We start from the raw sequence: 26,840 nt of genomic DNA on the forward strand, positions 1-26,840 counted from the left end.
AGACGATCCTCCTGGATGATGTATGTTGGGAGAGAGTGGTAAGCAGCCTGAAACTCCTGAAACCTCTAGCAGTAGCCATTGCACGGATTGAGGGAGACAATGCCATCCTGTCTGATGTTCAGAGTCTGCTTGCAGATGTAAGAAGAAATCCATACTGCCCTGTCCACTTCAATGTTGCTCCAAGCTGAGTAAACTTCAATTCTGAAATACATCAAAAAATGTTAAGACTTATGCCTGAAGCCCATACACCGCCTCGTACATGTTGGACCCCAAGTATGCTGGCAAGAGCATCCTGTCTGGGCAGAGATCAACAAGGCCTATGGTGTCATCACTACCGTGTCTCGCCACCTTGGCCTGGATGACGGCAAGGTTCTTGGCAGTCTGGCAAAGTACACTTCCAAGCAAGGGCTTTGGGATGGAGATGCAATATGGCATCTATCGTACCAACATATCTCATCAGCCACCTGGTGGAAGGGACTTTGTGGATCTAAGGCTCTTTCTCTTTTTCATCATCCAAATCCCACCAACATCAGACGCCTCAGAACGCAACTGGTCCTTGTTTGGGAAAACACACAGCAAAGCACGCAACAGGTTGACCAATACAAGGATTGAAAAATTGGTGGAAATCCAGACAAAGTTTAGGCTCTTTGAGCCTGACAACGAGCCATCCTCAACCAGGTTGGAAAGTGACATTGAAGATGAGGCCTCTGAGACATTGAGGAGGTCCAGGGAGAAGACATGGAAGCCTGAGAGGATAACAACCAAATATTTACTTTCTAGACTATCATTTTACAGATGTATGTTGAAAACATTTTTGGGAGATGCGATGGATCATTGGGGATCATTCAATGTTCCCTTTCTTTTGTTGTTCAGTGAAATCACACCATGTGAAGAGTGAACTCATTTAATTAAAGTTCAATTCGTAACTAAATTTGTTATTTTTCTATTTCCATTGGAAGAATTTAATAATTTGCAATTATGTCTACTTATGTTAAGGTAAAACGTTTATATTTGTCTCCATATGATATGGTAAATATATCCAATGCAAAAAACATTAAATAGTAGTAATATTATTTTTCATATATTTCTACTAATTTCCATATATTTTTGTTAATTCCCACGGAAAGTTTCCACCTCTGAATATTCCCCAAAATGTGCAACCTTAACAGTCACTGGTCACTTTAAAGTTGACATACTGTTGACCCACTTTATATGTACAGTATTGTGTAGCTCACTCTAATATACAGTATCTACTGCTGTACATATCATTCCTAGTACATATAGTGCAAATTCATCCGGTGTAGATCCGTAAAGATTGCATTTGGATTACTGTTACAGTGCTATTTGGACTGTTAATTGGATGCGTTCCCTGTTGTTCTTTCTATTTTTTAGTTGATTATGTGTGTACCTGTTTGACATTTTACTGCATTGTTAGCAGCTAGTAACACAAGCATTTCGCTGCACCCACTATAACATCTGCTAAACTGTGTACGTGACCAAATTCTTTCAGATCTACCAGTGTATGGGGTATTACAGGAAGTGTCAACGAGTGGGGGCTGGAGGTAATGTGCAGGATATTGTGTAGAGGTAGGGAGTTGATTTTGGGCCTAAATCCTATACTACACTACACAGGATTAAATGGGATTAGTTCCTCTCTTTGATAATAATTAATTAGGCAACACAGACTCAAGAAGTGGAGTAGAAAAAGGGTTGAGTGGGTGTTGGCTGTCTTTAGTGAGTGTGTATTTAGCCGTTTAGCTAATCTAATAGAGCCAGTGTATGGAGACGCTCTAACACTAACACAGTGGGACGAACAGACAATGAGGGGGCTAGAGGAGCTAAGTGGGGCTGAGTGAATAGCTAGCTACCATACCGAGGCATTCCACAGCACACAGAGACAATGGAGATGCCATGACAACCAACTCTGACCCTCCCCTCCCTCAGGTGGTCTGCCTGTATGTTTGGAAGCCCCCGTTCAGACAATATTAGCAGCCAGCCTGCCAAACTATTACCCCTCAATCTGTAGCCATCGACCCCTCATCCCAACCACACCACCCTCATACCCCCCTCCACACACTCACACGCAATCACACACACTACACCCACAAAGGGTTACATGGCAAGGCTACCAGTTCTACAAAAAGCCTACACAACCACACTCCTCTTCCACTGACACCACCCCAACCCCCACTGTGACTCAACCATCGCTGGACCCTAGGGACAATGACAACTCTCTCTCTCCCTCTAGATCTTTCTGTTATACTCTCCCTCTCTTTCTCCCTCTCCCATCCTTCAGCTGTCCCAGGAGTTAGGGGTGGAATGGGATAGCCCCTTCCCTAAAGGGGTCAGTAAACTAGAGACCCTGCCCTGTTGTTCTCACACAAATACGCACACAGTCCCACACATGCATGAATACATACGTCCACTCACAAACCCACACACACCTCCCATTTTCCTCTGTGTAAAACCAGTGGGCCACTCAGAGCTTTAGTATAACGGGATGCTTGGCCTTGGATTTACTTCAGTGCATTCCATGTAAAAAGTCCCATGAGCACTAACTTGAAGTTCATAGAAGCACATCAACCTTGGTGGAAAATGAAAGCTATGAGTCTATATTTTAGAAATTAAGGCATATATAATTTTTTCCCTAATTTTACGTTAAAAAAATTGGGAATAGATGAATGCTTTGATTTCTGGTCAAACAGATGGAAAAGGTCTTAAAAAATATCTAGCAGACAAAATCTTCAAAGGTATTAGAAATACATCAAAACTAGGCTTGGGCGATAGACCGTTTATTCCGTATACCGGGTTATTTCAAAATACTGACTGTATGATTTTCAATACTGTAAAAAAAATATGAATAAAAAGCATACAGTACCAGTGAAACATTTGGAAACACCTACTCATTCAATGTTTTTATTTATTTTTTACTATTTTTTACAAACTATTAGATAACACATATGGAATCATGTAGTAACCAAAAAAGTGTTAAACAAATCAACATTTATTTTATATTTGAGATTTTTCAAAGTATCAACCCTTTGACTTGGTGACAGCTTTGCACACTCTCGCGCATTCTTTCAACCAGCTTCTTGAGGTAGTCACCTGTAATCCATTTCAATCAACAGGTGTGCCTTGTGTGGTGGCATTTTTCTGCTTTACCAAAAGAGGAGAGTTACAAACTACACACCAGTCAGAGTTACACTTAAACTACATATTTTTTTATTAAGAGCTTTGCAATAGCCCTTTTTGACTTTTAATGATGCGCTATCTCTAATGAACCATTGAAAAGTCCCACCAGAAAAGTACAAAGATCTGTTATAGCCAAGATACATCCCTCTCAACTTACATGACGATCCACAGATCTGAGGAAATGTTCACAAAGAAAGACTTTTTCTTGAGAATGTCACGCCTTGGTCATTGTATCTTGTGTTTTTGTTATATGTTTGGGTAGGCCAGGGTGTGACATGGGTTTATATGTTGTATTTCGTATTGGGGTTTGTATTAATTGGGATTGTGTATGATTAGGGGTGTGTCTAGTTAGGCTTGGCTGCCTGAGACGATTCCCAATTGGAGTCAGGTGATTCTCGTTGTCTCGGATTGGGAACCGTATTTAGGTAGCCTGAGTGCGCGTTGTATTTTGTGGGTGATTGTACCTGTCTCTGTGTTAGTCACCAGATAGGCTGTAATTAGTTCACGTTCCATTTGTTGTTTTCTTCTTCAGTTATTTCATGTACCGCATTTATCTTCATTAAAGTCATGAGTAACCTACACGCTGCATTTCGGTCTGACTCTCTTCATACAACAGACGAACGACGTTACAGAGAAAGGAGTATCCCTTAGCGAGATAACATTCACTATAAATTATTGTTCAGTTTGGTCCCTCAGACGAGGTTCTAATCTCGTTCCTGGTACTTCATAGCACAGAACCATTAACCTCATCCAATCTGGAATGCTCTTTAGGTTTTATCACCCAAAGACATTGTAAATCTCCTTTGTCAGTGCTATCTCATAGAGGCCCATCATCAGTTGAACACACACACAGTACTCTATTCTGTCGAATGTAACAACTATTACAATGCAATACAAACATTATAACATAATCTTGCAATTTTCCACGACACTTGTTCAAATCAAATCAAATCAAATTTTATTTGTCACATACACATGGTTAGCAGATGTTAATGCGAGTGTAGCGAAATGCTTGTGCTTCTAGTTCCGACAATGCAGTGATAACCAACAAGTAATCTAACTAACAATTCCAAAACTACTGTCTTATACACAGTGTAAGGGGATAAGGAACATGTACATAAGGATATATGAATGAGTGATGGTACAGAGCAGCATACAGTAGATGGTATCGAGTACAGTATATACATATGAGATGAGTGTGTAGACAAAGTAAACAAAGTGGCATAGTTAAAGTGGCTAGTGATACATGTATTACATAAGGATGCAGTCGATGATGTAGAGTACAGTATATACATATGCATATGAGATGAATAATGTAGGGTAAGTAACATTATATAAGGTAGCATTGTTTAAAGTGGCTAGTGATATATTTACATCATTTCCCATCAATTCCCATTATTAAAATGGCTGGAGTTGGGTCAGTGTCAATGACAGTGTGTTGGCAGCAGCCACTCAGTGTTAGTGGTGGCTGTTTAACAGTCTGATGGCCTTGAGATAGAAGCTGTTTTTCAGTCTCTCGGTCCCAGCTTTGATGCACCTGTACTGACCTCGCCTTCTGGATGATAGCGGGGTGAACAGGCAGTGGTTCGGTGGTTGATGTCCTTGATGATCTTTATGGCCTTCCTGTAACAACGGGTGGTGTAGGTGTCCTGGAGGGCAGGTAGTTTGCCCCCGGTGATGCGTTGTGCAGTCCTCACTACCCTCTAGAGAGCCTTACGGTTGAGGGCGGAGCAGTTGCCGTACCAGGCGGTGATACAGCCCGCCAGGATGCTCTCGATTGTGCATCTGTAGAAGTTTGTGAGTGCTTTTGGTGACAAGCCGAATTTCTTCAGCCTCCTGAGGTTGAATAGGCGCTGCTGCGCCTTCTTCACGACGCTGTCAGTGTGAGTGGACCAATTCAGTTTGTCTGTGATGTGTATGCCGAGGAACTTAAAACTAGCTACCCTCTCCACTACTGTTCCATCGATGTGGATAGGGGGGTGTTCCCTCTGCTGTTTCCTGAAGTCCACAATCATCTCCTTAGTTTTGTTGACGTTGAGTGTGAGGTTATTTTCCTGACACCACACTCCGAGGGCCCTCACCTCCTCCCTGTAGGCCGTCTCGTCGTTGGTAATCAAGCCTACCACTGTTGTGTCGTCCGCAAACTTGATGATTGAGTTGGAGGCGTGCGTGGACAGGCAGTCATGGGTGAACAGGGAGTACAGGAGAGGGCTCAGAACGCACCCTTGTGGGGCCCCCGTGTTGAGGATCAGCGGGGAGGAGATGTTGTTGCCTACCCTCACCACCTGGGGCGGCCCGTCAGGAAGTCCAGTACCCAGTTGCACAGGGCGGGGTCGAGACCCAGGGTCTCGAGCTTGATGACGAGCTTGGAGGGTACTATGGTGTTGAATGCCGAGCTGTAGTCGATGAACAGCATTCTCACATAGGTATTCCTCTTGTCCAGGTGGGTTAGGGCAGTGTGCAGTGTGGTTGAGATTGCATCGTCTGTGGACCTATTTGGGCGGTAAGCAAATTGGAGTGGGTCTAGGGTGTCAGGTAGGGTGGAGGTGATATGGTCCTTGACTAGTCTCTCAAAGCACTTCATGATGACGGATGTGAGTGCTACGGGGCGGTAGTCGTTTAGCTCAGTTACCTTAGCTTTCTTGGGAACAGGAACAATGGTGGCCCTCTTGAAGCATGTGGGAACAGCAGACTGGTATAGGGATTGATTGAATATGTCCGTAAACACACCGGCCAGCTGGTCTGCGCATGCTCTGAGGGCGCGGCTGGGGATGCCGTCTGGGCCTGCAGCCTTGCGAGGGTTAACACGTTTAAATGTCTTACTCACCTCGGCTGCAGTGAAGGAGAGACTGCATGTTTCCGTTGCAGGCCGTGTCAGTGGCACTGTATTGTCCTCAAAGCGGGCAAAAAGTTATTTAGTCTGCCTGGGAGCAAGACATCCTGGTCCGTGACTGGGCTGGATTTCATCTTGTAGTCCGTGATTGACTGTAGACCCTGCCACATGCCTCTTATGTCTGAGCCATTGAATTGAGATTCCACTTTGTCTCTGTACTGACGCTTAGCTTGTTTAATAGCCTTACGGAGGGAATAGCTGCACTGTTTGTATTCAGTCATGTTGCCAGACACCTTGCCCTGATTAAAAGCAGTGGTTCGCGCTTTCAGTTTCACGCGAATGCTGCCATCAATCCACGGTTTCTGGTTAGGGAATGTTTTTATCGTTGCTATGGGAACGACATCTTTGACGCACGTTCTAATGAACTCGCACACCGAATCAGCGTATTCGTCAATATTCCCATCTGACGCAATACGAAACATGTCCCAGTCCACGTGATGGAAGCAGTCTTGGAGTGTAGAATTAGCTTGGTCTGACCAGCGTTGGACAGACCTCAGCGTGGGAGCCTCTTGTTTTAATTTCTGCCTGTAGGCAGGGATCAGCAAAATGGAGTCGTGGTCAGCTTTTCCGAAAGGGGGGGCGGGGCAGGGCCTTATATGCGTCGCGGAAGTTAGAGTAACAATGATCCAAGGTTTTACCACCCCTGGTTGCGCAATCGATATGCTGATAAAATTTAGGGAGTCTTGTTGTCATGTTTGTCATTTATTATCATGTCTTGTCCCTGTGCTCCCCATGCTATTCGTTTCCCTCTGCTGGTCTTATTTGGTTCTTTCCCTCCTATCCCTCTCTCTCCCCCTCCCTCTCTCACTCTCTCGCTCTCTCTTCTCTCTGTCGTTCCGTTCCTGCTCCCAGCTGTTCCTATTCCCCTAATCATCATTTAGTCTTCCCACACCTGTTCCCGATCTTTTCCCCTGATTAGATTCCCTATTTATTCCTTTGTAATCCGTTCCTGTGCCGTCGGTTCCTTGTTTTGTATTCCATGCTGTAATTGCGTTTCGCCCTGTCCTGTCGTGTTTTTTGCCGTGATTGTGTATCACCCTGTCCTGTCGTGTTTTGTGCCTTCTTCAGACGCTGCGTGTGAGCAGGTGTCTCAGTTGACTACGGCCTGCGCCTACCCGAAGCGACCTGCAGTCTGTGGCCGCTTCTCCAGTTGTTTTCCCCTCTACTATCTAGAGGATTTCAGTTATTCGGTTTTGAGCATTAATAAACTCTGTTTCTGTTAAGTCGCGTTTGGGTCCTCCTTCACCTGCATAACAGAAGGAACCGACCAAGGAATGGACCCAGCGACTTCAGACGCTGTTTACACTGCCGTCAAGATCCAAGGAGCCATGCTCGGCAGACACGAGCAGGAATTGTCTGCTGCTCGCCATGCCGTGGAGAACCTGGCCGCTCAGGTTTCCGACCTCTCTGGACAGTTCCAGAGTCTACGTCTCGTGCCACCTGTTACTCCCTGGCCTGCCGAGCCTCCAGAACCCAGGGTTAATAACCCACCTTGCTACTCCGGGCAGCCCACGGAGTGCCGCTCCTTTCTCACGCAGTGTGAGATTGTGTTCTCTCTCCAACCCAACACATACTCTAGAGAGAGAGCTCGGGTTGCTTACGTCATTTCACTCCTCACTGGCCGGGCTCGAGAATGGGGCACAGCTATCTGGGAGGCAAGGGCTGTTTGCTCTAACGATTTCCAGAACTTTAAAGAGGAGATGATTCGGGTTTTTGACCGTTCAGTTTTTGGTGGGGAGGCTTCTAGGGCCCTGGCTTCCTTATGCCAAGGTGAACGGTCCATAACGGATTATTCCATTGAGTTTCGCACTCTTGCTGCCTCTAGTGAGTGGAACGAGCCGGCGCTGCTCGCTCGTTTTCTGGAGGGACTCCACGCAGTGGTTAAGGATGAGATTCTCTCCCGGGAGGTTCCTTCAGATGTGGACTCTTTGATTGCTCTCGCCATCCGCATAGAACGACGGGTAGATCTTCGTCACCGGGCTCGTGGAAGAGAGCTCGCATCAACGGTGTTTCCCTGCTCCGCATCGCAACCATCTCCCTCCTCTGGCTTTGAGACTGAGCCCATGCAGCTGGGAGGGATTCGCATCTCGACTAAGGAGAGGGAACGGAGGATCACCAACCGCCTGTGCCTCTATTGCGGAGTTGCTGGACATTTTGTTAATTCATGTCCAGTAAGAGGCCAGAGCCCATCAGTAAGCGGAGGGCTACTGGTGAGCGCTACTACTCAGGTCCCTTCATCTAGATCTTGTACTACTATGTCGGTCCATCTACGCTGGACCGGTTCGGTGCTACATGCAGTGCCTTGATTGACTCTGGGGCTGAGGGTTGTTTCATGGACGAAGCATGGGTTCGGAAACATAACATTCCTTTCAGACCGTTAGACAAGCCTACGTCCATGTTTGCCTTAGATGGTAGTCATCTTCCCAGTATCAAATTTGAGACACTACCTTTAACTCTCACAGTATCTGGTAACCACAGTGAGACTATTTCTTTTTTGATTTTCCGTTCACCGTTTACACCTGTTGTGTTGGGTCATCCCTGGCTAGTATGTCATAATCCTTCTATTAATTGGTCTAGTAATTCTATCCTATCCTGGAACGTTTCTTGTCATGTGAAGTGTTTAATGTCTGCCATCCCTCCCGTTTCTTCTCTCCCTACTTCTCAGGAGGAACCTGGCGATTTGACAGGAGTGCCGGAGGAATATCATGATCTGCGCACGGTCTTCAGTCGGTCCCGAGCCAACTCCCTTCCTCCTCACCGGTCGTATGATTGTAGTATTGATCTCCTTCCAGGGACCACGCCTCCTCGAGGTAGACTATACTCTCTGTCGGCTCCCGAACGTAAGGCTCTCGAGGATTATTTGTCTGTGTCTCTTGACGCCGGTACCATAGTGCCTTCTTCTTCTCCGGCCGGGGCGGGGTTCTTTTTGTTAAGAAGAAGGACGGTACTCTGCGCCCCTGCGTGGATTATCGAGGGCTGAATGACATAACGGTTAAGAATCGTTATCCGCTTCCCCTTATGTCATCAGCCTTCGAGATTCTGCAGGGAGCCAGGTGCTTTACTAAGTTGGACCTTCGTAACGCTTACCATCTCGTGCGCATCAGAGAGGGGGACGAGTGGAAAACGGCGTTTAACACTCCGTTAGGGCATTTTGAGTACCGGGTTCTGCCGTTCGGTCTCGCCAATGCGCCAGCTGTTTTTCAGGCATTAGTTAATGATGTTCTGAGAGACATGCTGAACATTTTTGTTTTTGTCTATCTTGACGATATCCTGATTTTTTCTCCGTCACTCGAGATTCATGTTCAGCACGTTCGACGTGTTCTACAGCGCCTTTTAGAGAATTGTCTCTACGTAAAGGCTGAGAAGTGCTCTTTTCATGTCTCCTCCGTTACTTTTCTCGGTTCCGTTATTTCCGCTGAAGGCATTCAGATGGATTCCGCTAAGGTCCAAGCTGTCAGTGATTGGCCCGTTCCAAGGTCACGTGTCGAGTTGCAGCGCTTTTTAGGTTTCGCTAATTTCTATCGGCGTTTCATTCGTAATTTCGGTCAAGTTGCTGCCCCTCTCACAGCTCTTACTTCTGTCAAGACGTGTTTTAAGTGGTCCGGTTCCGCCCAGGGAGCTTTTGATCTTCTAAAAGAACGTTTTACGTCCGCTCCTATCCTCGTTACTCCTGACGTCACTAGACAATTCATTGTCGAGGTTGACGCTTCAGAGGTAGGCGTGGGAGCCATTCTATCCCAGCGCTTCCAGTCTGACGATAAGGTTCATCCGTGCGCTTATTTTTCTCATCGCCTGTCGCCATCTGAGCGCAACTATGATGTGGGTAACCGTGAACTGCTCGCCATCCGCTTAGCCCTAGGCGAATGGCGACAGTGGTTGGAGGGGGCGACCGTTCCTTTGTCGTTTGGACAGACCATAAGAACCTTGAGTACATCCGTTCTGCCAAACGACTTAATGCCCGTCAAGCTCGTTGGGCGTTGTTTTTCGCTCGTTTCGAGTTTGTGATTTCTTACCGTCCGGGTAGCAAGAACACCAAGCCTGATGCCTTATCCCGTCTGTTTAGTTCTTCTGTGGCTTCTACTGATCCCGAGGGGATTCTTCCTTATGGGCGTGTTGTCGGGTTGACAGTCTGGGGAATTGAAAGACAGGTTAAGCAAGCACTCACGCACACTGCGTCGCCGCGCGCTTGTCCTAGTAACCTCCTTTTCGTTCCTGTTTCCACTCGTCTGGCTGTTCTTCAGTGGGCTCACTCTGCCAAGTTAGCTGGTCATCCCGGTGTTCGAGGCACTCTTGCGTCTATTCGCCAGCGCTTTTGGTGGCCGACTCAGGAGCGTGACACGCGCCGTTTCGTGGCTGCGTGTTCAGACTGCGCGCAGAAGAAGTCTGGTAATTTTTTTCTGCTTCTGCTCCTGGTCTTGCTGGGTCTCAGTCTGTTCCCTGCCATCGCATCTCTCCTGTTCTTGTCCCTGCCCTTGCTGTGTCTCAGTCTGTCCCTAGTTCTCATTTTTTTTTTAGAGTAGTACCTAGTTTCCCTTTTATCGTTTTTCGTTACGGTCCTGAGGAGAGGAGTTGGGTTCTTTCTCGGGACGTGCTGGACCGTTTGATCTATGATTTCCTCCGTTGCTGCCAGTGTTCCTCCTCGAGAGCGCCAGGAGGCGCTCGGTGAGTGGGGGTACTGTCATGTTTGTCATTTATTATCATGTCTTGTCCCTGTGCTCCCCATGCTATTCGTTTCCCTCTGCTGGTCTTATTTGGTTCTTTCCCTCCTATCCCTCTCTCTCCCCTCCCTCTCTCACTCTCTCGCTCTCTTCTCTCTGTCGTTCCGTTCCTGCTCCCAGCTGTTCCTATTCCCCTAATCATCATTTAGTCTTCCCACACCTGTTCCCGATCTTTTCCCCTGATTAGATTCCCTATTTATTCCTTTGTAATCCGTTCCTGTGCCGTCGGTTCCTTGTTTTGTATTCCATGCTGTAATTGCGTTTCGCCCTGTCCTGTCGTGTTTTTTGCCGTGATTGTGTATCACCCTGTCCTGTCGTGTTTTGTGCCTTCTTCAGACGCTGCGTGTGAGCAGGTGTCTCAGTTGACTACGGCCTGCGCCTACCCGAAGCGACCTGCAGTCTGTGGCCGCTTCTCCAGTTGTTTTCCCCTCTACTATCTAGAGGATTTCAGTTATTCGGTTTTGAGCATTAATAAACTCTGTTTCTGTTAAGTCGCGTTTGGGTCCTCCTTCACCTGCATAACACTTGTTTTCAGATTGGCTTTGTTAAAATCCCCAGCTACAATGAATGCAGCCTCCGGATAAATGTTTTCCAGTTTGCAAAGAGTTAAATAAAGTTCGTTCAGAGCCATCGATGTGTCTGCTTGGGGGGGGATATATACGGCTGTGATTATAATCGAAGAGAATTCTCTTGGAAGATAATGCGGTCTACATTTGATTGTGAGGAATTCTAAATCAGGTGAACAGAAGGATTTGAGTTGTTAAAAGTTTATTTGTGGAATTCCTTTCCTTCTTAATGCGTTTGAGGCAATTAGTTGTGTTGTGACCAGGTGGGGTTGGTATACATAAGAAAGCCCTATTTGGTAAAAGACCAAATCCATACTATGACAAGAACAGCTCAAATAAGGAAAGGGAAATGACAGTCCATCATTTGAAGGTCAGTCAATCTGGAAAATTTCAAGGACTTGGAAAGTGGCCTCAAGTGCAGCTGTGAAAACCATCAAGTGCTATGATGAAACTGGCTTTCATGAGATCTGCCACAGGAAAGGAAGCCCCAGAGTTAACTCTGCTGCAGAGGATAAGTTCATTAGAGTTACCAGCCTCAGAAATTGCAGCCCAAATAAATGCTTCACAGAGTTCTAGTAACAGACACATCTCAACGTCAACTGTTCAGAGAAGACTGCGTGAATCAGGCCTTCATGGTCGAATTGCTGCAAAGAAACCACTACTAAAGGACACCAATAATATGAAGAGACTTGCTTGGGCCAAGAAATACGGGCAATTGACATTAGACCGGTGGAAATCTGTTCTTTGGTCTGATGAGTCCCAAATTGAGATTTTTGGTTCCAACCGCCATGTCTTTGTGAGATGCAGAGTCGGTAAATGGATGATCACCGCATGTGTGGTTCCCACCGTGAAGCATGGAGGAGGAGGTGTGATGTGTGGGGGTTCTGTGCTGGAAGGAAAAGCAGATCTGTCATCAAGGTAAAGGATGGCTACTTTGAAGAATCTCTCATAAAATGTATTTTGATTTGTTTAACACTTTTTTGGTTACTATATGATTCCATATGTGTTATTTTATAGTTTTGATGTCTTCGCTATTATTCTACAATGTAGAAAATAACCCTGTCCAAACTTTTTGAGTGATACTGTATATATTACATGTTTTGGGAGGGGGACACCCCCGCCTTGTAGGGGCTGCGCAGTGCGTTGTACGCCACTGATATGAACTAACTATAAGTTAAATCTAAAATATGTAACTTTCTGTGCAACCTGACCAAATTCCCATGGAAATGTGTCATTATCTTTTAAAGTCAATCTGGGAAGCGGTAGATCTGTTCTAGGTGCTCTATTTCTATGCTTCCTGTTCTCAAGTTTAGTTTTCGTGTCTTTTACTTTCGGTTTTGTACACCAGCTTCAAACAGCTGAAAATACAATATTTTTGGTTATGTACAGTGCCTTGCGAAAGTATTCGGCCTCCTTGAACTTTGCGACCTTTTGCCACATTTCAGGCTTCAAACATAAAGATATAAAACTGTATTTTTTTGTGTGAAGAATCAACAACAAGTGGGACACAATCATGAAGTGGAACGACATTTATTGGATATTTCAAACTTTTTTAACAAATCAAAAACTGAACAATTGGGCGTGCAAAATTATTCAGCCCCCTTAAGTTAATAAGTTTGTAGTGCCACCTTTTGCTGCGATTACAGCTGTAAGTCGCTTGGAGTATGTCTCTATCAGTTTTGCACATCGAGAGACTGAACATTTTTCCCATTCCTCCTTGCAAAACAGCTCGAGCTCAGTGAGGTTGGATGGAGAGCATTTCTGAACAGCAGTTTTCAGTTCTTTCCACAGATTCTCGATTGGATTCAGGTCTGGACTTTGACTTGGCCATTCTAACACCTGGATATGTTTATTTTTGAACCATTCCATTGTAGATTTTGCTTTATGTTTTGGATCATTGTCTTGTTGGAAGACAAATCTCCGTCCCAGTCTCAGGTCTTTTGCAGACTCCATCAGGTTTTCTTCCAGAATGGTCCTGTATTTGACTCCATCCATCTTCCCATCAATTTTAACCATCTTCCCTGTCCCTGCTGAAGAAAAGCAGGCCCAAACCATGAAGCTGCCACCACCAAGTTTGACAGTGGGGATGGTGTATTCAGGGTGATGAGCTGTGTTGCTTTTACGCCAAACATAACGTTTTGCATTGTTGCCAAAAAGTTCAATTTTGGTTTCATCTGACCAGAGCACCTTCTTCCACATGTTTGGTGTGTCTCCCAGGTGGCTTGTGGCAAACTTTAAACAACACTTTTTATGGATATCTTTAAGAAATGGCTTTCTTCTTGCCACTCTTCCATAAAGGCCAGATTTGTGCAATATACGACTGATTGTTGTCCTATGGACAGAGTCTCCCACCTCAGCTGTAGATCTCTGCAGTTCATCCAGAGTGGTCATGGGCCTCTTGGCTGCATCTCTGATCAGTCTTCTCCTTGTATGAGCTGAAAGTTTAGAGGGACGGCCAGGTCTTGGTAGATTTGCAGTGGTCTGATACTCCTTCCATTTCAATATTATCGCTTGCACAGTGCTCCTTGGGATGTTTAAAGCTTGGGAAATATTTTTGTATCCAAATCCGGCTTTAAACTTCTTCACAACAGTATCTCGGACCTGCCTGGTGTGTTCCTTGTTCTTCATGATGCTCTCTGTGCTTTTAACGGACCTCGGAGACTATCACAGTGCAGGTGCATTTATACGGAGACTTGATTACACACAGGTGGATTGTATTTATCATCATTAGTCATTTAGGTCAACATTGGATCATTCAGAGATCCTCACTGAACTTCTGGAGAGTTTGCTGCATTGAAAGTAAAGGGGCTGAATAATTTTGCACGCCCATTTTTTCAGTTTTTGTTTGTTAAAAAAGTTTGAAATATCCAATAAATGTCGTTCCACTTCATGATTGTGTCCCACTTGTTGTTGATTCTTCACAAAAAAATAAAGTTTTATATCTTTTTTTTGAAGCCTGAAATGTGGCAAAAGGTCGCAAAGTTCAAGGGGGCCGAATACTTTCGCAAGGTACTGTAAAATATATTTCACAGCAGTTTAGATGGTACAATGATTCTCTACACAATGACTACTTGTTTTGTCACATAAAATACAATTTGGTGAACTATTAGAATTTTAGGAATCGGGAAATGGAGACGCAATTTCTGCATATTGCACTTTTAATTCTATAACTATAAGAAATCTAAGATGTGTCATAAATGACTTTCAGCTCAGGACTCCAGCTATGCATTTGGTTTGCTAACTTTCTAGCTGAGTAGCTAGATGTCAAGATCAAGTATGAAAATCTAGATACCGCCCAACCCTAATCAAAACACAATCATTTTGAAGTAAAGACCCCTACCAACTAATATCAACATTTAAATGAAGTTTTGCAGAAATTATTTGCCTTCTCTAAGTTTAAGAAATATTACCAACTGTTTTGTAATTCTGTTACCAAAAACCCACATACCTTTAAGATATTTTCATGTAAGCTCACAGAAATAAGAAGTAAACATAGACCTACCAATAAGTTATAGTGTTTTTACTGATAACAATTTGGTTTATAACTTATTAAGTGACTAAAATGTGTCATTCTGTTACCAAATTGGTAGCAGAATGACCAATAAATTTGTAACAGAATGACTGCAACTGAATTGGCTACAATGGGAATTCATAGCAGTGACAAACCACAGTTGGGTCACCTGCTACTGTCCTCCCTTCCACTGACATACTGTTATGTTCAGCTCATAACGGTTTTCTTTCTGTTGCGGGGTGGTCAAAGCAAGAGTATGAAAACTGTCTGGACAACGCCTTCCTCTCTCTCTCCCTGTCTCTCTTCTCTCTCTCTCCAGTTAATGTCACCTCTCCCAGCTCTTAGTGACAGCCACCAATGAGTCCCCTCTCTTTCCATTTACTGATAAACAGCCCTCTCACCCACTGAGCACCGACCGACATGGGACATCCATGGACGTTGAAAGGTCGTTGAAATTTGGTCCGTCCAAATCTGAACCAATCACAGACGTCTGTTTCATAAGTTTGACAGCAAAGTACAGTACAGTACAGAACAGTACAGTACAGAAAAGTAGAGTAGAGTTTAGGACAGTAGAGAATACTAGTAGAGTAGTAGAGTACAGTATAATAGTAGAGTACAGTATAATTTACTGTATTGTACTGTACTGAACTAAATTATACAGTACATTACTGAATTCTACTGTAGTGTACTGTGCTGTACTGTAATGAACTTTACTCTACTGTGCTGTGATGTCCAAACATTTGAAACATAGACGTCTATGATTGGCACACGGTTTGTCCAATCTGGAACATTTGGTCTTTTCTGGGGCGGAGATCATTAGAATACTAGCCGGTGTGCAGAATAATACCCAAACATGCCAAAGTGGAAATGAAATATTTCTACCATTGTGTACCTATTCAGGATACATCACCATGTAGAGAATGACATTCATAATTATGCATTTCTGTGTAGTACATACACTAAGTGACCAAAGATATCTGGACACCTGCTCGTAGAACATCTCATTCCAAAATCATTGGCATTAATATGGAGTTGGTCCCCCCCTTTGCTGCTATAACAGCCTCCACTCTTCTGGGAAGGCTTTCCACTAGATGTTGGAACATTGCTGCGGGGACTTGCTTCCATTCAGCCACAAGGGCATTAGTGAGGGTGGGGACTGATGTTGGCCCTTTAGGCCTGGCTCGCAGTCGGTGTTCCAATTCATCCCAAAGGTGTTCGATGGGGTTGACGTCAGGTTTCTATGCAGGCCAATCAAATTCTTCCACACCGATCTAGAAAAAACATTTCTGTATGGACCTTGTTTTGTGAACGGGAGCATTGTCAAGCTGAAACAGGAAAGGGCCTTCCCCAAACTGTTGCCACAGCGTTGGAATCACAGAATCGTCTAGAATGTCATTGCTGTACATGCTGTACTGTTAAGATTGTCCTTCACTGGAACTAAGGGGCCTAGCCCAAATCATGAAAAACAGCCCCAGACCATTATTCCTCCTCCACCAAACTTTACAGTTGTCACTATGCATTCTGGCAGGTAGCGTTCTACTGGCATCCGCCAAACCCAGATTCATCTGTCGGACTGACAAATGGTGAAGCGTGATTCATCACTCCAGACAAGTGTTCCAATGCTCCAGAGTCCAATGGCGGCGAGCTTTACACCATTCCAGCCGACACTTGGCATTGCGCATGGTGATCTTAGGCTTGTGTGCGACTACTTGTCCATGGAAACCTATTTCACTGACATTGCTTCCAGAGGCAGTTTGGAACTCGGTAGTGAGTGTTGCAACTGAGGACAGACGATTTTTACATGCTACACACTTCGGCAATCAGTGGTCCAGTTCTGTGAGCTTGTGTGGCCTACCCCTTTGCAGCTGAGCCGTTGTTGCTCCTTGACGTTTCCACTTACAACTGCACTTACAGTTGACCAGGGCAGAAACTTGACGAACTGACTTGTTGGAAAGATGTCATCCTATTACGGTGCCACATTGAAAGTCACTAAGCTCTTCAGTAAGGTCGTTCTACTGCCAATGTTTGACTGTGGAGATTGCATGGCTGTGCGCTCGATTTTATACACTTGTCAGCAATGGGTGTGGCTGAAATAGCCGAATCCACTAATTTGACAGGCTGTCCACATACTTTTGTATATATATAACAAGTGACATCAATAAGGGATCATAGCGGTCACCAGGTTTCAACTGATCAGTCAGTGTCTTGGAAAGAGCAGGCATTCATAATGTTTTGCATGCTCAGTGTACACACTGCATTTCGACATCATTACAAAATTGAGGGCTTGAAAAAGAATGAATCAGCAGGTTGACACAACAACAACAGACAGATGAGTGTGTGAAACCCACAGCTGTTCCCAGGTCGAGGGATATCTCTAACACTATGAGATACCACTACAGGACTGAGATAGCAACAAAAGAGGGTGGAGAGCACGCACGCACGCACGCACGCACGCACGCACGCACGCACACACACACACACACACACACACACACACACACACACACACGGGTCAAACCCAGACTGTGAAACAATAAGCACAACACAACACCGGCAAATCAGGATAGGACTGTATCTGAACACAACAGTTACATGTAAAGTTATGCTATGGTTACATCAAGCCAGCTAGCATCCCCGTTTGGCAAAAACATTTGCAGCAACCCCACCCTTAAACTACTTCCCATGGCTATGACCCTCTCCCTCCCTCGCTTTGTGTCTGCAGAGAGAACGAGAGAGGATGTGACCACATACAGACCCCCAGGAAGACAAAGACAGAAGGCTGAGGCACACACACACAAACACACGCCTGCCTACAAACACACACACAAACACACGGGCTGACAGAGTTAGGAGCCAGGGCTAGGGGTAATATAGAGTAGAGTTGACCTGTGCCACTTTCTCCCCTGACTGACAGCAGCTCTATTTTCTCTATAGCTAGGCAGCTACATGCACAGTGCAGAAATGTATCACTGAACTAGAGGTCGACCGATAATGATTTTTCAACGCCAATACCAATACCGATTATTGGAGGGCCAAAAAAAATTAATCGGCCGATTAATTTATTTTATTTTATTTGTAATAATAACAATTACAACAATACTGAATGAACACTTATTTAAATTTAATATAATACATGAGTAAATTCAATTTAGCCTCAAATAAATAATGAAACATGTTCAATTTGGTTTAAATAATGCAAAAACAAAGTGTTGTAGAAGAAAGTAAAAGTGCAATATGTGCCATGTAAAAAAGCTTACGTTTAATTTCTTTACTCAGAACATGAGAACATATGAAAGCTGGTGGTTCCTTTTAACATGAGTCTTCAATATTCCCAGGTAAGAAGTTTTAGGTTGAAGTTGTTATAGGAATTATAGGACTATTTCTCTCTATATGATTTGTATTTCATATACCTTTGACTATTGGATGTTCTTATAGGCACTTTAGTATTGCCAGTGTAACAGTATAGCTTCCGTCCCTCTCCTCGCCCCTACCTGGGCTCGAACCAGGAACACATCGACAACAGCCACCCTCGAAGCAGCGTTACCCATGCAGAGCAAGGGGAACAACCACTCCAAGTCTCAGAGCGAGTGACGTTTGAAACACTATTAGCGCGCACCTTGCTAACTAGCTAGCCATTTCACATCGGTTATACCGGCCTAATCTCGGGAGTTGATAGGCTTGAAGTCATAAACAGCTCAATCCTTGAAGCACAGCGAAGAGCTGCTGGCAAAACGCACTAAAGTGCTGTTTGAATGAATGCTTACGAGCCTGCTGGTGCCTACCACCGCTCAGTCACACTGCTCTATCAAATCATAGACTTAATTATAACATAATAACACACAGAAATACGAGCCTTAGGTCATTAATATGGTCGAATCCGGAAACTATCATCTCGAAAACAAGACGTTTATTCTTTCAGTGAAATACGGAACCGTTCCTTATTTTATCTAACGGGTGGCATCCCTAAATCTAAATATTCCTGTTACATTGCACAACCTTCAATGTTATGTCATAATTACGTAAAATTCTGGCTAATTAGGCAGCCCAAACTGTTGCATATACACTGACTCTGCGTGCAATGAATGCAAAAGAAGTGATACAATTTCACCTGGTTAATATTGCCTGCTAACCTGGATTTCTTTTAGCTCAATATGCAGGTTTAAAAAATATATACTTCTGTGTATTGATTTTAAGAAAGGCATTGATGTTTATGGTCATGTACAGTCATGCAACGATTGGACACGCTAAATAAACTAGTAATATCATCAACCATGTGTAGTTAACTAGTGATTATGATTGATTGATTGTTTTTTATAAGATAAGTTTAGTGCTAGCTAGCAACATACCTTGGCTTACTGCATTCCCGTAACAGGCAGTCTCCTCGTGGAGTGCAATGTAATCAGGTGGTTGGAGCGTTGGACTAGTTAACTGTAAGGTTGCAAGATTGAATCCCTGAGCTGAAAAGGTAAAAATCTGTCATTCTGCCCCTGAACAAGGCAGTTAACCTACTGTTCCTAGGCCGTCATTGAAAATAAGAATGTGTTCTTCACTGACTTGCCTAGTTAAATAAAGGATAAATAAAGGTGTAAAAATAATATTAATAATCCATTTTAAACAATTGGCCAAATCGGTGTCCAAAAATACCAATTTCCGGTTGTAATGAAAACTTGAAATCTGCCCTAATTAATCGGCCATTCCGATTAATCGGTCGACCTCTACACTGAACTGTTTTCTATACACTGACACAAACACACAATCACACACACACACAATCACACATACAGGTTTACCAACTCCTTAACGGGGTAAATACAGCACCTGGTTACGCTAAACAAAGACAGGCGTATAAAGGAAGAGAGAAAGCAAGAGGGAAAGGGACAAAGGGAATGTTGAACAACCCAAGAGGCATCCATGACAGAAACAAACTGAAGAAAAGAGACCCACAGAGGCACAGGCGGGCAGACAGACAGTACACAGGCACAGGCGGACAGACAGACAGTACACAGAGGCACAGGCGGACAGACAGACAGTACACAGGCACAGGCGGACAGACAGACAGTACACAGAGGCACAGGTGGACAGACAGACAGTACACAGAGGCATAGGCGGACAGACAGACAGTACATAGAGGAAGAATGTGGTCCAGTGATAACACACTGCTACACAGCCATATTTACCTTTACTTCCGACACAACCGCACAGATAAAGCATCTTGCTAATAACTGTTTTATAGAGAATGGAATACCTCTAGTTACATGTCAAACTTCAATGTGTAGCAGCTTTTTTCATCTGAGATGGATATCAAGTATCAAACACATGTATGCCAATGAATTATGCAACAATCTCTTGTCAAGTGCTGGCTGAGTCAGCGGTTTATAGGGATGTAACGATTCACAGATATGCAGGGGAAGGTTGCAGAATATATTTCCACAAAACAAACAACTTAGGTTGATGATATTCCATCTAAACAGTATTTATGCAAAAGTTGATCATTTAAAAAAAGTATACACTTCATTTATCAAAAACGCAACAATACATTTGGGCTTTGACGTCAAAAGAAGAACTGGTGGTGGTGGCAGTGCACTGTTTGGATCTAAATGCCAGAAGCTGAATGGGAAGAAAGTCCTACCGCTTCGGGCAGCCTGGGTCAGGGAGCTTCAGTCATATGCAGGCCTCACTTTTACAACAGTGGAAGAGTGGATTCAACATGAAGCTGAGGCCAATTAAAAAAATCTTTGACCTTTCCTGATCTTGCACATCTGCGCGGCATCTTCAGCGTTCAAATACTAAAATGGTTTGTGTGATATTATGCTTTATTCGTTGAGTGACAAACTATGTCACTTGCTAGGTTATTGATATCTATGCACTGTTGAAAATGGTGTTTTACGGGAAAAAAAGTAAGCTACCTGCTGAACGGGGCCTTACAATAGATATTATTTAGGTTGTTCAGGTTCACCATCACCAATAGTTTTGGTAGTTTTGCTTTAAACAATCAGTGTACGGTATATGGTCAATTTTAGAGAGGCTTACTGGATGGCAGAAGCAAGAGGAGAAGACCATTCGTTTTTGAGATGGGGGTGAAATCCAAAATTGTTCTATATATTCCTTGGCGATAAATATTGATACATTACGAGCCCAAATACTTAATCTGCAAAAATGACAAGTTAATTGGTGGGTGATGGTGATTTCAGAACCAAAGCGGGGAGACAAAAACAATCTGCTACATTGCCCCCCCACCCCACCCCCCTAATCTGATAGTGGGGTGGTAGATGCCTAGTCTCCCTTATGGCTCAGCTCAGGTGTCTACATCTGTCTTTCTCTCTCGCTTCCATTAGCACCAAGCAGACAGGCATTTCACTGGGTTACATTATACTACCCTCTCTACATGCAGACCCTCAGCACATCCGGGTACATGCTAAATAAACATCCAGACATAAACACACACTAAACTAGAGCAGAGCAACTAGCTCCAGACATAGTCCTACTCCCAACCACAACTATGCTCTCACCGTAGCCTGAGCCAAACTTTAGTCTTCTAATGGCTATACCTGGTACAGGCCAAGCCAATCAAAGACCACATTATCCTGGGTTTTGATTGAGGGCTCAGCGCTCAAGTCCCCTCCTCCTACGGAAGCCTGTATTTGTCTGTGCTCACAGGAAGAGGGGTTTTGAAAGGACACTTCATCATAATCACTACATGTGTTGTTTCCTAAACATGAAGACAGTCTATGAGACTGACTATGCATATATACACTATGGCTTTGTTTACTTAGCCACGTTGGTTCAGAAGGAAACCTTCTGTCACTGTTCCAGGGTCAGATCTGTTTGTGGCCAAAGCCTGACCTCTACTATTATGGGCTAAACTGCCCAGCAGGCCTGGGACCTGTGTCTGAATGGAGAGTGTGGCCAAGTGGCACTGTGGCAGGCCCGGAATGACAGACATCTACTGGATGTTTATGTTAGTCAGCTGCAGGTGTGTGTGTGTCTGCCAGACTAGTACTGCAAGGCAGGTGTATGCTGAGTCAGTGTGTGACTACAGTGTGTCCCTACCTCTCACTGCTGTGTTTCTCACCATAACGTTATGTTTCCAACGTAGGTCAGAGTTACGGCTGCACCTATCAGAGACACCTCCCTGGTCCAGACTCTCCTGTCCCAGACTACTTCTCTTCGCGTCCATCTACACCACCGTTTCTATCCCTATTCTGTCAAGCTCTGGCCCGTTTCTCTCCAATACTAATCTAATCCAAAACAGCCAGCCCCCCCACATTCAACCAAGGAGGAAATGAACAGACCACCCGCAGACCACACACACACAAGTAAGACACACACAAACGTATACACACACTGTCAAAACAAACACAAATACACACACACGTTGACAGGGACAAAGCTAATAGGGGTCTGTGACTGGATTAGCATATGGCCTGTACAGCAGGACAATTTTGACTAAAGTGTTTGTGCTTAATTTCCTGCAAATCTCAGCCACACACACACCACCCCTCATTTCCTTTGATTCCTTTCTCCATTGAATGTCCTGAAGGGATGGCCCTGACTGCACTGGATAAGGGATGTGTCCCTGTAATTAAATTCATCTGGAGGAGAAACTATTCCGTGTGGTTAGACTAGCAGGCAGTTAGGATCAGCCCTGGCCCATGATCCACTCCTCCTTAATGGAACAATGCCAAGAGCTAGGTCAATTCCATGGGAAATATACGTTTTCTGTATCCCTGCTTGGATGATATATTTTCCTCAAATATCTCAACATGAAGTCATGTTTAACTATGTGTTAGTGGACTTTTGATTGGTTGGTTTGACACTAGAAACCTATGAGTAAACTACCCCGTAGTCTTTTCAGCCATAGAAGCTCTACTCATCACCTAACGGCTTGGCCATGTCATCCCCAAGTGGCCGTCTCTAGACTTGTCAGTTCATGCGGCTTTTGTATTCTGATCACGTCATGCGTCTTCACCTAGGATAATCAAATCAAACTTTATTTTCCACATGCGCCGAAAACAACAAGTGTAGACTTCCCCGTGAAATGCTTAGGTACAAGCCCTTAACCAACAGTGTAGACTTCCCTGTGAAATGCTTAGGTACAAGCCCTTAACCAACAGTGTAGACTTCCCTGTGAAATGCTTAGGTACAAGCCCTTAACCAACAGTGTAGACTTCCCTGTGAAATGCTTAGGTACAAGCCCTTAACCAACAGTGTAGACTTCCCTGTGAAATGCTTAGGTACAAGCCCTTAACCAACAGTGTAGACTTCCCCGTGAAATGCTTAGGTACAAGCCCTTAACCAACAGTGTAGACTTCCCCGTGAAATGCTTAGGTACAAGCCCTTAACCAACAGTGTAGACTTCCCCGTGAAATGCTTAGGTACAAGCCCTTAACCAACAGTTCAGTTCAAGGGTATCGTGTCTAGACTTGGCAGCTCATGCAGCTTTTGTGTTCTGATCATGGAGTGTCCGGATTCCCTTTTCCCGCGCTATATTTAAATGCCAGTATGCGAGTATAAATCTGATAATAACAAAACAACAACTTGATGGCAGTAGCCAACTGCAGTAGCTAATTAGCCAGCTAGCCTCTGTAACTAGCCAACTGAAGGGATGGCAAAAAGGTTAGCATAACTCCAAACAAAAAATAGTTTTCCTAATAAGCTAGCTGCCTAGCATTTATGTAGCCAGCAAACACGTTCCTCACCGGCTAGGAACGCATTTCCTCCCATGTTTAATGGAAAAAAGGTGCCTCTCGCTCCCAAAACACATATTTTATGAAGACTTGCGGATGACGTTGCCTACTGTATGTGCTTTCAGTAGCCTGATAGAGTCCAGACTGAAGAGAAACCCGCACACAATGCATCCCTGACCACCTCCTGAAGGGGTCAGCCAGATCTGAACACAATTCAATTTTATATTACGATTTAAGGGACTTTATTGGCATGGGGGAAACATGTTTACATTGCCAAAGAAAGTGAAATAGATCATAAACAAAAGTGAAATAAGCAATAAAACAATAAACAGTAAACATTACACTTACAAAAGTTCCAAATGAATAAAGCCATTTAAAATGTCATATTATGTCTATATACAGTGTTGTAATGATGTGCAAATAGTTAAAGTACAAAAGGAGGAAAAAATAAACATAATAACAAATAAACATAATGCTGTTTGTTCTTCACTGGTTGACCTCCTCTTGTGGCAACAGGTCATAAATATTGCACACTGTGATATTTCACCGAATAGATATGGGAGTTTATCAAAATTGGATTTGTTTCAAATTCTTTGTGGGTCTGTGTAATCTGAGGGAACTATGTGTCTCTAATATGGTCATACATTTGGCCGGAAGTTAGGAAGTGCAGCTCAGTTTCCATCTCATTTTGTGGGCAGTGTGCACATAGCCTGTCTTCTTTTCCATGCCAGGTCTGCCTTTGGGGGCCTTTCTCAATAGCAAGGCTATGCTCACTGAGTCTGTACATAGTCAACGATTTCCTTAATTTTGGATCAGTCACTGCGGTCAGGTATTCTGCCACTGTGTACTCTCTGTTTAGGGCCAAATAGCATTCTGGTTTGCTCTGTTTTTTTTTGTAAATGATTTCCAATGTGTCAAGTAATTATCTTTTTCCTTTCTCGTGATTTGGTTGGGTCTATGTGTTTCTGTCCTGGGGCTCTGTGGGGTCTGTTTGTGTTTGTGAACAGAGCCCCAGGACCAGCTAGCTTATGGGGCTCTTCTCCAGGTTAATTTCTCTGTAGGTGATGGCTTTGTTATGGAAGGTTTGGGAATCGCTTCCTTTTAGCTGGTTGTAGAGTTTAACGTCTCTTTTCTGAATTTTCATAATTAGCGGGTCTCGGCCTAATTCCGCTCTGCATGCATTACTTGGTGTTTTACATTGTACACAGAGGATATTTTTGAAGAATTCTGCATCCAGTCTCAATTTGATGTTTGTCCCATTTTGTGAATTCTTGGTTTGTGAGCGGACCCCAGGCCTCACAACCATAAAGGGCAATGGGTTCTATAACTGTTTCAAGTATTTTTCGATCCTAATTGGTATGTCGAATTTTATTCTGATAGCAGAAGTTGCATGTATGTGTCAAGTGTAGACACGATTCTTGGGACATCTCTACCCTAAATCCCAACCCTAACCGTAACTCCTATGGTGGTTAAGGTAACGGTTAAATTTAGGGTTAAGGTTAGGGGTTAAGGTTAGGATTTGGGGTAGGGACGTCCCAAGGGTCATGTCTACACTTGACACTTAGACGCGACTTCTGCTATCAGAATACGAAGATCGCGTTGTATATTGAATTAAACTCAGTACTGCTAGTCAAGCGGACACATATCATTAAACTGGGAAAGAAGAGATCTGCCAAAGCCATCAGAACCACACAACATTACGTCACTGGAAAACTGTGAGATCAATTCAAAAAACGAATTGGACCAAGCCGAACACAAAGGCTAGATAGACTATGTTTGTAGAGGTAGCCTGAGCGGCAAATTTAGGCACTGAACCCAAAATTGTGTCACCGCATGATAAACAGTGCAACGATATTATAGTACATTGTAAGTCGCTCTGGATAAGAGCGTCTGCCAAATCACTTAAATGTAATGTAAATGTAATTGTTTACAGTCGAACTGACATTGCTAACACCAGTAACATTTTGCCAGTTTACACAAATGTTACAGACTCGCTTCTGATACGAATCACAGCAGCTTTGTAGATGCATTGTGCGCTAACGTTACTTTGTATACATTTTTGGAAGCTGTCTGGCTAAATTATCTTCGAGTTGTCATCAGCAAGGAATAGCTAGCTAAATGAGCTTTTAGCCAACCGTTGGAAGACACATATACACACACACACATTTAATAAAATACAGAAATTAATTTCAACCTTCAATACACATTGAAATGAAGTATAAAACAAAAACCACTACATGTCGACATTGTCCATCAAATGTAAACTACACATTATGCTGGAGTTTAAATTATTAGCAAAACAGGGATAGCTAGCTATAATATTAGCCGGCTGCCGGAGAATTTTACATGAAAGTGCCAACTAATATTCCGACATCAGTAGAACACACTTGCTTATTATTACTTACCTGCCCTATACAGCGCGGGGTACACATCTTGTTACGGTGGTCAAAAATACCCTTTCAGAATGTAGCCCACTTTTCCAGTTCCGGACGTTCTCTTGTAGAGATTTACTTTAAAAGACCGTGGGGACAGTACGTGTGACCCAGTCTTCCCCGTGTCTCTCGTTCTCTCCTCCCACTGTTTTTACCGTGATGGCGTTACTTGCTACAGGCAGCTGCTGAACCACTCATTGCACAGACAAAAGCCACTATTTAACCTTTGAGTCACTAGAGCGTGACTCAAAGCAAGTAAGATGTAGAGGTACTGTGTAATAAATCACTATGAAGCGTTATAAACAGTTAATACGACAAAAGAAGATACTGTGACAATGACACATTTAATTTATAATATTGTCTTTTCTCATTTCATTTATTTCTCACTTCCGTTTTAGTCACATTGTTCTAGGTTCATATAGATTCCGTTCATGACAGTTGGTCAATAAACTGGTATATTAGGGATTAGAAATGTCCTACAGTCACAGTGAAATCCTTTTGAATAAACCGTGTGTGTGTGCGCGTGCGCGTCTGTTATTAATGTGTCTGTCACGTTGTGTGTCTTTGTTACAGAAGTGTTACTGATTCTGGCGTTGGCTTTTCAAAATATTCCATAGTGAGACTATCACTGTAGTCACCATAGTGACAGACAACGAAATCTCAGGTCTCAGCTTCAACAACTTGTCTATTAGCCGGAACCTGGGTGATGACACTGACCTCATCTTCTCAAACTTTTATCTTTTCTCTCTTTCATTTCCACAGAGAAACGCAAACAAGATACAGGGAGTAATGTTTAGAGTGGCTGTTTTTTTTCTCACTCAGTGTGGGTGCGTTTGTCTAT

At 43.8% G+C, this 26,840-nt stretch overlaps 1 protein-coding gene across 1 annotated transcript in view; it reads right to left on the reverse strand.

Moving 5' to 3' along the window:
• serinc5 (serine incorporator 5) overlaps positions 1-26,151 on the reverse strand; it is a 53,574-nt gene extending 27,423 nt beyond the window's left edge. Inside the window, exon 1 of the mRNA XM_046345255.1 lies at positions 25,973-26,151. Within this exon, the coding sequence (XP_046201211.1) occupies positions 25,973-25,999 (27 nt within the window). The 5' untranslated portion in view covers positions 26,000-26,151. The remainder of the gene's footprint in view (positions 1-25,972) is intronic.
• Positions 26,152-26,840: the final 689 nt, after the last annotated feature.

Source organism: Oncorhynchus gorbuscha, linkage group LG04 (assembly GCF_021184085.1).
Source record: "Oncorhynchus gorbuscha isolate QuinsamMale2020 ecotype Even-year linkage group LG04, OgorEven_v1.0, whole genome shotgun sequence".
Lineage (NCBI taxonomy): Eukaryota > Metazoa > Chordata > Actinopteri > Salmoniformes > Salmonidae > Oncorhynchus > Oncorhynchus gorbuscha.